The sequence below is a fragment of the Miniopterus natalensis genome, chromosome 13 (assembly GCF_054644295.1).
Source record: "Miniopterus natalensis isolate mMinNat1 chromosome 13, mMinNat1.hap1, whole genome shotgun sequence".
Lineage (NCBI taxonomy): Eukaryota > Metazoa > Chordata > Mammalia > Chiroptera > Miniopteridae > Miniopterus > Miniopterus natalensis.
Window position 1 is genome coordinate 455,415 of NC_142093.1, and position 12,554 is coordinate 467,968.

Sequence of the window (12,554 nt, forward strand, 5' to 3'; positions counted from 1 at the left end):
GCAGTGGCGACCTGGGGACCTGGTGAACCTGCTTGATGCCATCACTCTTCTAGCTCCTGGCCTACAGCGGTGGCCCCAGGAGCCCCCAGTGACATCTGCCGACATCTTTGGTTGTCAAAGCATCGTCTGTTCCACACCCTCCAGGGGCCCCCACAGCAAAGACTTATCTGACTCACGATGCCGGGAGCACCCACGGGCCCTGGTTGAGAGTGAGACATTGGCATTGGTGAGTAGGGAGGGTCCCCGAGCCGCAAAGCTGTCCTTGCTGGCACCAGCTTTGCTCCTTGCAGGCCTGTGCTGCTCCAAGGGCTGGGGCGTGACCCCAGAGCCTGTGACTTGCCCAGGGACAGGCCCTGCCAGCCAGCCAGAAAGTGACCTGACTTTGACCACTGGAGTGTGGTCCCTCGGGTGGCCACGGGCTGTGATCTCTGATCCGCTGACCTGCTTGCCAGATCTGGGCAAAGGACCTTCCTCAGGCGGGCAGTGGGTGGGCGGCGGGCAGTGGACCGTCACTCTGGTGCCCTAGCTCGCTCTGCTTCTGGGAGGGCACTAAAGCAGGAGGCTCGGCTGCTGTTAGGAGCTCAAACCTGAGCGGTCAGGGTGTTAGCTTGCCTCTCTGACTGTTCTCAGGGATCCCATGCTCTTCCTGGGTCTTCTCTTTCAATTAGGACAACCACCTGCTGATTTTCACTGCTGTGGAGGGCGGAGCCAGCGGCGGGACTGAGCCAGTCCAGAGCAACCGTCAGCACCAGGAGAGCGTGCTTCCCCAGGGACCCCGCAGGGCAGCGCTGCTCTGTGTGACCCCATTTCCCAGTGGGCTCAGCGCCCGCCAAGGCGTCAGCAATCCTCCTGGGCAGGGGGTAAGGGGAAGGATGGTCTTACAGAAGCGTAGTGCCCACATACCTTCGATGGGAAGCGTAGTTGCCGGTAATGTGCCCAGAGCCGTCGCAGCCAGGGGTGGGGCACCTACAATTCAAAACACAAATAGGGCAATTTACTTGAAATAAATGAAATTCCATGAACAATTAACTGTCTTATTTCTCCTGAAAGCAAACTCTCTTCAATGCTTAAGCTCCCTGCATGAGGATGAGACGTAACCGCAGGCCCCCCGGCTGGCGGACGTGGGCTCACCCACCACCACAGATGCCGACCTGGGGCCGCCTCTTCCTCCCAACACGACACTCCCAGGAACTGCCTGGGATTCGATTCTATGCAGCACCCGTGGCCCCTGGCTGCTGGCTGTGGCCTGTTCCCTCCAGTACCCGGGCTCCTACCCCACGTCTCCTGGAGTCGCTGCACAGGGCCCTGCAGGGCTGTTATTTCACCAGCACCCATACGAGGCAAGGTTCCCTGTGAACAGATGTGCAGTGGACTAAACTGTCACAGGCCCACGATGCTGGCTCTCCACACCCCTGCTGATTGGTTCACCCAAATTCCAGTGCGGCAGCAAGTGGACCTCGCTGTGGGCGTCAGGTCCGTCTTTCAGCCCAGCATAGGTTTGATTTACCTTAAAATCCTTGTTCCTTTTAACTGACTCGAGTGGAGCCTTCGCCTCTCTTGACCAGCCAGGCAAGTCGGCTGACACACTTCGCTCCTACACTCCCTCTGCTCAGCCCTTCCAGCCAACACCCTCCGGTTTCTTAACTACCACACGCACTGCTCTAAGGGGGACACCACCGTTAAAGAGAGTTTACGGTTCCTCCCCTCCACAGAAAGACGCCCTCTCGAGGATGATTAGACGGTACTTCAAAGTCGTTTTCACCTTGAGTAACATTGTTCTCGCCAGAAATGTAAAAATTGAGGACAAAAATCACAAATTTTAAGTAGTCACCAGATGCAAACTGCTGCTAAGAGACTCCACTGTGCTTCCCACTCAGCGCGTCTCCCTGGATGCTGGTGTTGAGACCAGGCCAGCCAATGACTTGCTCACAGACGGATGTCCTCACAACTGGACGAGTGGTAGCGGAGTGGAGCTACGTGAGGCTGGGCTGCGTTCGGCTGTGTGAATGCCGTATTTAGACACTTGGATGGATCAACAACTTTTGGTACTTAGAAACTGTCAAACTCTCCTTTAGCTCCAAGAAAGGGAACGTAAATCTAGGCCTCAGGGTACAGAAATGGGCAGTTGCCATATCGTATTAAAGGTCAAAGCTGAATCCATGGCTTGTGCCGTGAGAGTTAAAAAGTCGTGGGGTGACAGGGGAATGGAAGCGTCGTTGGTGCGCACGCCTGGAGTCAGGATTCTAAAACAGGAGCCTGAGCCACAACAATGCGAAGCTTAAGACAGAATCTAGGTATCAAAACAACTGGAAATCTGCTGACCTGATGCTAAGGTGATAGCTGTTCATGTCTGACCACAAGACTGTCCTGTCAATTGCTAAGTAATGATTTTCTAAATAATGACTTAAATGGCTGATTTTCCAAATGGCACCTCATGTGGACAGACAAGCCCAGAGCCCGCACGTGGGGAGGGCTATTGGCAGTAAGATCATCCTAACAGAAGCTTATCTTCATGCACGTTTCTGTCTTGAAAACGTATCAAGAAACAGGAATGTTTCCTACTGGCCAATGAAACACACTTGGCTTGGCTTTTTGCTTAAAAAAATCCTAAACTCCTTATTTAAGCACTTAGTGCAAATTTATTGAAAATTTATTCATTTTAACACGAGTATAAATTTTTTCATCTGCCTTTTTTGATGGGGGCAGGGGGAGGTTGACATAGCCTGTTCAAGTTTTAAGTGAGGTATTACAACCCAAACCACACAAGTGAAAGTTGGATTTTACTAGTTACAAAAGAGGAAAATTTTCAAAATAGCTTTAATGTGATCAAGCCATTTACAAATGCATCACGTGATTTGAAAAAGAGGCATTTACAATGTCCTCTATCACCATAAAAACAAAACGCTGATTTGGCTCATTTTCAGAGCTTTCATTCCTAGAAAGAGGCCTTGCTTTCTGAGAGGGTCTGGTTTTATCTCCAGGGTCCCAAGTCAGGCAGATGGCCTGCCCCTTGCTGGCTGGCGACTGCGGGAAATTGCTAAATGGGCTGTGACTCGCCCTCCTCACCTGGCCAATGCCAGTCTGTCCTAAGTGGGGAGGAGGGCACAGCATCAGGTCACCCAGGACCAGTGGGCCCCTCCCCTCTGCTCCGGGCACTGGCCACCTCCAGTGTTTCTGGAGAGAGCTCGCAAGCTCACCTCTGGGCGGTGCTTCTGGGCCACACAAGGCAGCCACACGGTTTCCAGCCTTCTTTCCTCTAGCAGCCCTGCCTGTTCACCTGCACGTTACAGTTCAAGACCGTAAGGCTTTTTAAACTCTTAGAATTACATGTGAATTTCCTAGCTAAGAAATCTCAACATTCAAAAACAGCTTTCTGCAGTCAGTGAACAAGTGATTACTTATCTAACCAAAGGGGTCTTTGCTTCTCCGATGGAGCCAACCCCGGGACCCCTGATAAAGGGGCCATGTAAAATCCAGTAGCAAAAATTGGATTTGCAGCTACCCAGCTAAGAGCACATCTCTTCCAGGAAGGGAGGCCCGTGTGGGGTGATCAGAATCCCCGTGGACAAGATCCAACAGCAGCATGCGCTGCAGGGCCGGGGCTGGAAGAGGTGGAGGGGAGTGGCTAGGTTTCCATGGGAACTCCGACAGGGAGCCCAGGTTCTCGGCACCGAAGCCCTCAGGTGCCACAGGCGGGGCACCCCATTCAGCGCCCTCCTCGCTGCCAGGCTTTATCACGACAGCGGCCCAAGTCTATTTTAAGCCCCATGGTAAGGGTGCGTTAAATAGAACACATGCTTTGTATTTTTTGTCTCTTCCACTCCAAAGGTTCTATTGGTAAAACCACCGAGAAAGCAAATGAACTATCTTAGCATCTATCCTTGCCTGCTCATGGATAAATTCAAGACAAAAACATGCGTGGCCCTGCACTTGCCCTGGGATTTAAATAAAACAGAAAGAAAAGAACGTTGGGTACCACAATTTATTACCTGGCTGGAAAAATTGGTCTTGTTTAGACATTTAAGAATGGCGATGGAAAAATTGTAATAAAAAAGTTATAAGTGTGTTTAAATTTTGCAGTATCAGGGCCAAATCTAAAAAAAAAATAATTATCAGGACCATTCACAAACTTGATTTCCTAAATCAGCCCTTCTCCATCAGGAACAAACAGGGGTCCTGCTCTATGGCAGATCTCGACATCAAAGAAACCTGAGCCTGAGCCTCTCAGAATGCTTCCTACTCACACCGTTCTCTTAACTATTTGCCAATAAAACGCAAGTTCTACTTGGACCCCCATGGGATCATCACTGGTCACCCCTACACGGAAGTCGTAAGATACACTCCTCACTGTCAGAAAAGAACTTAACACTTATGTCTTGAGCTACAGTCATGAAAATCCTGTAATGTGGCATTGGCATACATCACAACAATGTGACGACAGGTGACTTGCTTCTCAAGTTTGCCTCTGATTTGTCCTTCAGCAAGACTTGTAACCTACGATTGTGTTGTTTTCTCCGTTTACAAACCACAACCTTGAAACGGTAGCAGCCACGAGAATGGTTCTATCTACCCACTGAAGTCGTATTATCGCTTATTATTCATGAGAGCATCCTGTGGTGCCTCATTCATATTGTTTCAGCTCCTCTATATTTCAAAAATAAATGTGAGAATCTGAGAAATGGTTACATTAAAACACTTAGAATATGAACTTAAATGTAAAGTCTTACACATAGAGGCTGGGAGGACTGCCATCCTGTCTGGGCTGTGTCTGGGCTGCTCTGTGCAGCCCACCTACCCCACTGAACCAACCCTACAAGGCTGACCTGCAAACCTGCTCTGACTGAGCACAGTGGATAAAACAGAAACAGTCACTAAATATTTGGATGATAATGTGTCAGGCTGATGTACTTCCAGTTCTGAAGAATCTCACGAGAGCTCCTTTAGCAGTCTTTTTGTTCCTTTCTTTCAAGGCAACTCTAGCGAGAGAACTTAAGTAAAACACAAAATATGAAAAGATATTTTTTTCTTGCTGCCCTCAAGTTTCAAAGAAATCATAAAACTAAAATTCTGCCTTGTTTGTAGTAGCAAAATCTATTAGTGAACTGGAAAGATTCAGGCCACATAAATAGAAGACTTTGCCCCATTTATATAAAAAAATAAAAAGTTTAAAAAAATTTTTTTTACCTAAAAAGATACAACTCTAGAAATATACTTATTTTGATTTTCTTGTCACATAATAAGACAAAACATAAACACAGAGAAGTAAAAAATAAAAATATTTTTAAATGGGAAAATAACATACACTGAGTTTTAGGCTACATGTCTGCAACGTTCTCCCCAGAGAGAAACCAGGCCACTTAAAAGCAACATAATCGCTCCTGTCCAGCTTCTTAACTATATTACCTGAGACTCAAGGAAAGAGGAAATCTTGGGAGATCGCGTTTCAATCTGTAAGACATTCATTCGACGTTTCTCTTTTTTGAAACCCACTACTTAAGTCTGTGTATCCGGAGTTTCTCCCATTCTCCTCCTCCCTTGGGACTCAGGCGAGGAGGGGCTGCTCCTCGTGGGGCTCTGACAGTCCAGGGTTCTGAAGACCTGAGCATTTCAACACGTGGCGTCAACCCCTGGCTACTGGCAGAACTTGGGTGGAAAATGCTTTCTGATTATGTAACGTGCAGACAAAACCACCTTTCTCTTTTGGTTCTAAGTAATTCCTTTAAAAATTACACTAAAAAACCAACACATAAGTGAAAAAGAATTTTAAAAGTACCTCAACATCATTTTAAAAAAGTTATTTTGGTGATTCAGGTGACATTTGGAATAGGTTAGGCCTCAGGTTACTAAACGCGTGCAGATGAAACTCAAAGTTGTGGCTCTGGGGATGTGAGGGGGGCTGTGTGGTCAGGGCAGCAAGTGGCAACGGGCCTTCTGGTGGGCGGGGGCTTTCTCGGTCCGGCGTGCTGTGAGGGTGCGAACCAGGGCAACAGTGCCTTCCGCGAAGTCCACTGGAGGGTATGCGCGTTGTCCAAGCCACTGATACACAGGGTGTGCGACACTGGGTGTACATTTTGACTGAAAGGCTCAACTCAGCTCTAACATGTGCCCTATGAACCCCCTGCCCTTCCCTCAACTTGGGCCGCTGGGCCCCAGGGTCCCCTGGAGGGTGGGTGCTGCCCTAGACTGTATCAGGCTGGGTAGCCAGGGCTCTAGGGCATTGGCTCCAAAGAGAGCGGAGGCCGAGTCCGGCCTGCTCCCGGGTCCACGCGGCCCGGGACCGCGCGGGCAGGCCTGGCTGTCTGGGGAGCACTGCCGTTCATGCTCATGCAGCTTATTTTTTTAACCCCGCAGCCCACAAATCTTAGCCTCCACGTCACCTGTGTGGGCCAGGCTGCCCCACTCTCGGGTGGGAGCCTAACTCGGCCCCTGGTTGCCACACTCATCTGCTGCCCCTGAACGGCGTCCCGGGTACACCCAGGAAGAGGCTCCTGTGCGGTGCGGCCACACGTACCTAGCACATGCTGACGTCCCTCATTTACCGGGGTGTGTCCTTGGGAAACTGCTGCCGGAGCACATGCACGTCCAGCAGCAGGGGCGGCTAAACAAGAGGCTGGGGAGCCGCAGTCACAATTGGAAGTGGACTCGAGGACCCATGCAAAAAAAAATACAAAAGGTGACTGGTGCAGCGGACTCAGGCAACAGAACCACCCTCTAACCTCCTGTCCCCGTGGGGACGATGACGCTCAGGGGCCTGCGGGCGTTCCCAGGACGCTCGCAGTTCGGGCGGGTTTTCCCGTTTGGCATGCAAGAACCCACACGGCGCTGGGGCCCTGGGACTGGGGCCGGGGAGGTACTCACCTGGAGCTGATTGAGCTGAGCTCTAGAGCAGTGAGTGACATTTATGTATGTGTGAGAAACGGGTGTTTAGACTTGTGTGCCCGCTGTTGAGGGGCTTCCTTCTGGCCTGGGGGACAGGACTGGGATGTGTGAGAAGGAGCCTCTTTCATGAGTGCCCCCTGCCTCTACGAATGAGAAAGCATTTGCAACCATGCCCAGCTGGTCTCAGTCGCAGGTAGTCACACATGAATGGTCAAGTCTTTCCTTGTGCAAGTTTGCTGACTGGGCAGGGAGGGGCTCTGGCAGAGGGGCTGGCCTGACAATTTTCTCAGCACCAGGAACCAGTGGGAATGCACTTGGGACAGATCCCGGCTATCCGCCCACCCCAGGACTCCTCTGCAGCCACGTGGTCCTGCTCACAGGCCAGCAGACAGAGCCCATAATCCAAGCTCCAAAGGGCCGATGGGAAGGTACAGAGGCACACGATCAACAGGGCCTGTGCTCTGCTCCGACAGGCTGGGGGTGACACTGTCCTGTCCCAGTGAGCCTGCCCAGGGGTCACATGGCCACAGGGACTCGGTGACATCAGTTCCACTTCTTTGTCCAGACAGTTTAAAACCACTTTCAATTTAGCTCGGCTGGCGTGGCTCAGCAGTTGAGCATCGACCTGAGATCCAGGAGATCAAGGTTTGACTCCCGGTCAGGGCACCTGCCCTGGTTTCAGGCTCGATCCCCAGCAGGGGGCACGCAGGACACTGCCAATCAATGACTCTCATCACTGATGTTTCTCTCTCTCTCTCCCTCTCCCTTCCTCTCTCTGACATCATTAAAAAAAAAACACAAAACACAAAACCAAAACTACTTTTAATTTAAATAAATAGAAGGTTTATGGAATTGAAAAGCAGGTCAGTTCACAGCTTGCAGACATAAGCGAGCAGTGGGAGAGGCAGGACTCCCAGGACAGGAGAAGGAAGATTCCAGGGCTCCTGTTAGCAAGGTTTGTTCCCATTTTCAATGTTTCTTCTCTTACTTTTGTTTCTCCCGTCTGTTTTCCCATGTTTGTGGATCCTTCCCTTTTTGGAGCTCTAGTCTGTCTCAGAGAAAATTGTTCTGTGACTCTAATCAGGAGACATTACAAGACTCCACGCTTCATCTGCAACCTGTGTGACCCTGGAATTTTCACCAATTTCTCATACTTTGGTCCACTCTGTCTCTTTTCTCTTCCTGTCCCCCCAAATCTACCTCCTGCCCTACCTCTTGTTTCTAACTACCTAGTTTTAAAACATTCTTTTTTCAGTTTATTTTCTCTTCTGTCAATCTCTCCTTGCAGCATCACTCATGGCGGCCAAGACACGGTAACAACCTAATGTTAGAGGACTGGGTAAGAGGACTGGGCACAGCGGTGGTGCGCGGGCCACCGACCACCTCGCAGCCGCAAGGACGAAACACTGCCGTCTGCGACACACGGGTGGACCGTGAGAGCACCAGGCTGAGCGAAATAAGTCAGACAGAAGAGGTCAAGAGTCACGTGACTTCACTCGTATGGGGGACAGAAAACGGAAACTCACAGACACAGACGACAGTGTGGTGGTTCCCAGAAGGAAGGGGTGGGGGGAGGAGAGGGTAAGGGGCCAAATACATGGTGACGGAGGGGCTTTGACGGTGGGTGGTGGGCACACAATGCAATATACAGGTGATGCATCGTAGAAATGTACACACTTAAAACCTACATACTCCTGGTAACCAAGTGACCCCAACACGGAGTTCTAGCACACCCTCCCTTCCTCCTACAGAGTCAGCCTTTTCCTGTTTTACATCTTGTTTTTCGGAGAAATTTATAAGTTATTTCACAGACAATTTTGCAAAGGTTTGGAAATGGATCATTTTACAGGCAAGGAGACAGACAGACCCAAGCAGGTGAGATACTAAGGTCACTCAGGAGCAGCAAAGCTGCGAGAGAGCAAGAGTCCTCTCTGGCGCTTTCCCATCCGGGGGCTCTGTTCAGAGTCCCCCTTATCAACAGTGGTCCTGGCCTGGAGTTGACTCTGTGGCCTCCCCTTCCAGGGGCAGGCTTCTTTGTTCTTAAAGACGCAAGAGTTTGCAGCCTTTACTTAATCGGTCCACATGGGCTTCCCGGTGTCATAAAATGGGGGGAGAGGAGATGTCAGAAAGTGAAGTGAGGTTTCTTTAGACCCGTTTCTGAAAGCCAGTGACTGTCCCGAGTCCCTGTGATTACAAGTAGGGCCGACAGACAGCAGAGGGGTGTTGGAGCACCCTCACCCCCCGGTCTGGATGCGCTGACCCTGTGCTGGTCCTGGAATCAACTAAGTCTGGTCCACTGAGGAGAAGATGGAATCAGCAGAGGTTCCAGGAGGAAGTCAGAGCAGTGAGCGGGGGACGGGCGAGGAGAGGGCTGGGGAGGGGACGGAGGAGCCCTACAGGCTGGACGAGGACCCACATTCCCAGGCGCTCCTGCACCCACTACAAGGCCCACTCAACTGCATGACCTGGGGGGGAGCGGGAGGCGGGAGGGACACGAGGTCTCCTCTGTGACACCTCTCCATCCCGTCCCCTGCGCTGGACTCTGCTGCCGTCACCCCACCTGCAGATGACACAGGCACAGAGACACTCAGCCACACTTGAATCTCAGCCATCAGCTCGAGAGGCAACGGGTTTAGCAGCGGCACTGAGGGTGCAGGTGCTGGGTGCCCACAGGGACGCGGCAGCAGGAGCAGAGCCAGCACCGGGGAGGGAGCGGCAGGGTGGGCACCAGGAGGGGCAGAGGGGGGTCCCTGGAGCTCACTGTGCTGTGAAGCGCGGCAGGATCTCTGCTTGTTTGGTTTAAAGATCACCTGAAACGGGGAGGGAGAGAGGACAGTGGGGACGACGGGACACTGAAGGAGGAGTAACACGCCACGGACACGTGTGGCAGACAGCAAAGGCTGAGGAGAGAAGGGGACTGTCTAAGGCAGGCAGGCGGGCAAGAGCGGGGCAGGACAGTGTCCTCGCCTCCAGGGACCCGTCACTGGGTGGGGAGGAGGGGGGTGCAGGAGCGGATCACTCCGTGCAGAGCCGGGAGACTGGTCAGCGCAGTGTGGCGGTGAGGACAGGAAGCTACACTCTGCGTGCCCGAGAGCCCGCACCCTCCCACGCCCCACGTGAGCCCTCCCGGAGGCCCTCTGTCTGGGCCACAGCCACCTCAGGGCTGCAAGGTGGCCCCTCTCAGTGGGGGTTGGTCTGAACGAGTCAGGTTTTCCTGCTAATCACTGAGCAGGTGTCTGGTCCTCCAGGGTCTTGCAATCTGCCCGGGGAGGAAGCCGGACGGCGAAAGGACTAGTGGGAACTTGAAGCCATGAGGGACAGGCAGGAAAAGAAGGAACCTGACCATCAGGGCCGCGGGGCGTGGGCTGTCCGGTCTTGGGCTTGAGAGCAGGAGAGACTGGGGGTGCTCTGCCTGCAGCTCCCGCCCCTCCCACGACGGTGCTCGAGCGACTGGACGCAGACATGCTAGTGACACACAGGTCCAGGCCACCATGGACGGCCTTCCCCACAGGAGCTGTTCCCAACAAAACACGGGTCTGTGACTGGGGGACATGTGGGCATTAACAACATCTACCCACAACGCAAAGCACGTTTGGTCTGGTTTTTAAGGAAATCATTTTAAAATGTGGCTGTTCCAGAGAGTAAAGAGAAGCCTCACTGGCTTAACGCCTCTATGTGTTTCGTAGGAAAACAATCCCATGCGAGGCGGTTTCTGTGTAAGCTGTGAGAAGAGGGATGATTTTCTGGAGAAAGGAAGGAGAGGAAGGCGGCAAAGAAGAAATCCTCTGCGGCTGGGAAGTCAGCGCACGGGGCTGGCGGCGACGCTCAATTCTGTCTCCCCAGTGACTGTGTGGGGAGGTCTCTGGGGGCTCATCAGCTGGCCCAGGAGGCAGGGTAAGTGTCACCAGTGGGAGGAAGGACACGGGCGTCCCCTGCAACACCACAGGGCTGGCCTGCGGCTGGGAAGGTGGCCGAGGCAGCGAGTCGCTGTGGCAACCTCCTCCCTCCTCTCCCTCTCTGAGCAGGAAATATTTAAACCTGGCCTGGCAGCAGGGAGCTGGTGGGGTGTGGCCTGAGGGTGGGGCTCAGCTCACCAGCCTCGCCCCCAGGAGGACGGTGCAGCCAGAACCAGGCACGCGGGCCACACGGGCCTGTAGGCCTTCAGAGCTTCGTGGACCAGGCCGCCGCTGGGAAAGCTGAACTCTGACCTGTCGTATCACAGGTGCCCCAGAACGCAGGGGCTGCACGGCCCTGGATCTATAAAAGGGGAGAGGAAAAGGCGAGGTCCCCGATCTCTCTGCTCTGCTCTGACCACAGCAGCGGGGAGCAGAGGCCTCTCTCCTCCCACCGGGCTCTCCCCCAGGGCTGCCGACCCAGCGGGCAGGGGAACCGCAGCAGGCATCGGAGCCTGCGCTGAAGGGGGGCCGCCAGCCAGGACGGAGGGGACAGGCGGGGCCCGCGAGCTGAGACCCGCTGTCAACCTCGGGGCTGGCAGACTGCTTATTTGGAGATTTTAAACCTGAGTTGCAGGTCCGACAGGAATTTTGAGATGGTGCCATATTAGACGGAGAGAAGACCTATTAGGAAAACGGGTCCCTTTATCTCTGAAGAGTTTGGCTCGGGGGTGGAATTTCAAGTCTGAGAAGTCTGACTTCGTTCACCCATTGCTGGAGGTGCTGACTCCAGGGCTGACGGTCTGTCTTCTCCCCTGACCGCCCCAGCCGCCTGACCCTCCAGCCTCATCTTTACTGAAGCCCTGGCCCAGCCCACCGGCCACCGCAGGCCGGCTGCTGCCTTGGTCCCACCTCCGACCTCTTCCCTCAGAGCAAAGGCACATCACTTCTCCTGGTACCAGGTGCTACTCTGAGCACTTTACAAACACGAGCCCATCTCATCTTTATTAAGAGGAAGCTATTAGGAGGGTACCGCACACCCCACTCTGTGGACTGGAACTGCAGAGCTTGAGTGCCGGGCAGGTCACCCGCTGCGGGGGCCAGCAGGCGGAGGCCCACCCTGCTCAGCACGGTGCTCTGCTTCTGACTCGAGAGCATGGACCCAGCATCACCAGGTACCACCCAGGACTGGAAGAGGTCCACTCCGACACTCGTGTCTTTCTCACATCACAGTTCTAAAAACCCAAAGGTTTTTAAACACTTTCGGGTCCTTGAGGAGTCCTTATTAATGCGATTGAAATACTCTGATTAGATTTTTAAAATAACTTTCCAAAGCAAACAAAAGACACATCCCAAATACTAGCAATGCAACAATAAACAAACATTTAAACTATTCCTACTCAGCTCAAAACTTGCTCCATTTACTATCCCTGGGGAATTAAAAGCCAGGGACTGGCATCTTTTATGGTAAAAAATCTTGTTATTGTATGAACAGAAGCAGGCAGAATGCCTTAAAGAGAAGCTGAAGACGCCTCCGCATACACGGAGAGAACACGATCGAGTCCGCGAAGGGATATTACGACAGTGAGATGCAAACGAACCAAAGAGAGCTCCCTTCTGAGAGGCCCAGTTTGATCAGAGCGGCTAAAGCGAGGGTCATTCTGTGCCCAGCATGGCACCATCCTGGGCGTCAAATGCAGAGCAGGGGACATGCACGCCTGGGTCCTGAGGGAGCCCTGGCCCACAGCATGAGCCCAGTTAAGTCAGAGATCCAAGCTGGAA

General features: G+C 52.8%; 1 protein-coding gene across 6 annotated transcripts in view; it reads right to left on the reverse strand.

Moving 5' to 3' along the window:
• MYT1L (myelin transcription factor 1 like) overlaps nucleotides 1–12,554 on the reverse strand; it is a 92,986-nt gene that overhangs the window by 16,578 nt on the left and 63,854 nt on the right. For all 6 annotated transcript variants that reach the window (XM_087823308.1, XM_087823307.1, XM_087823305.1 and 3 more), the window contains one exon: nucleotides 904–966. In XM_087823308.1, coding sequence (XP_087679434.1) covers nucleotides 904–966 — 63 coding nt within the window. The remainder of the gene's footprint in view (nucleotides 1–903; nucleotides 967–12,554) is intronic.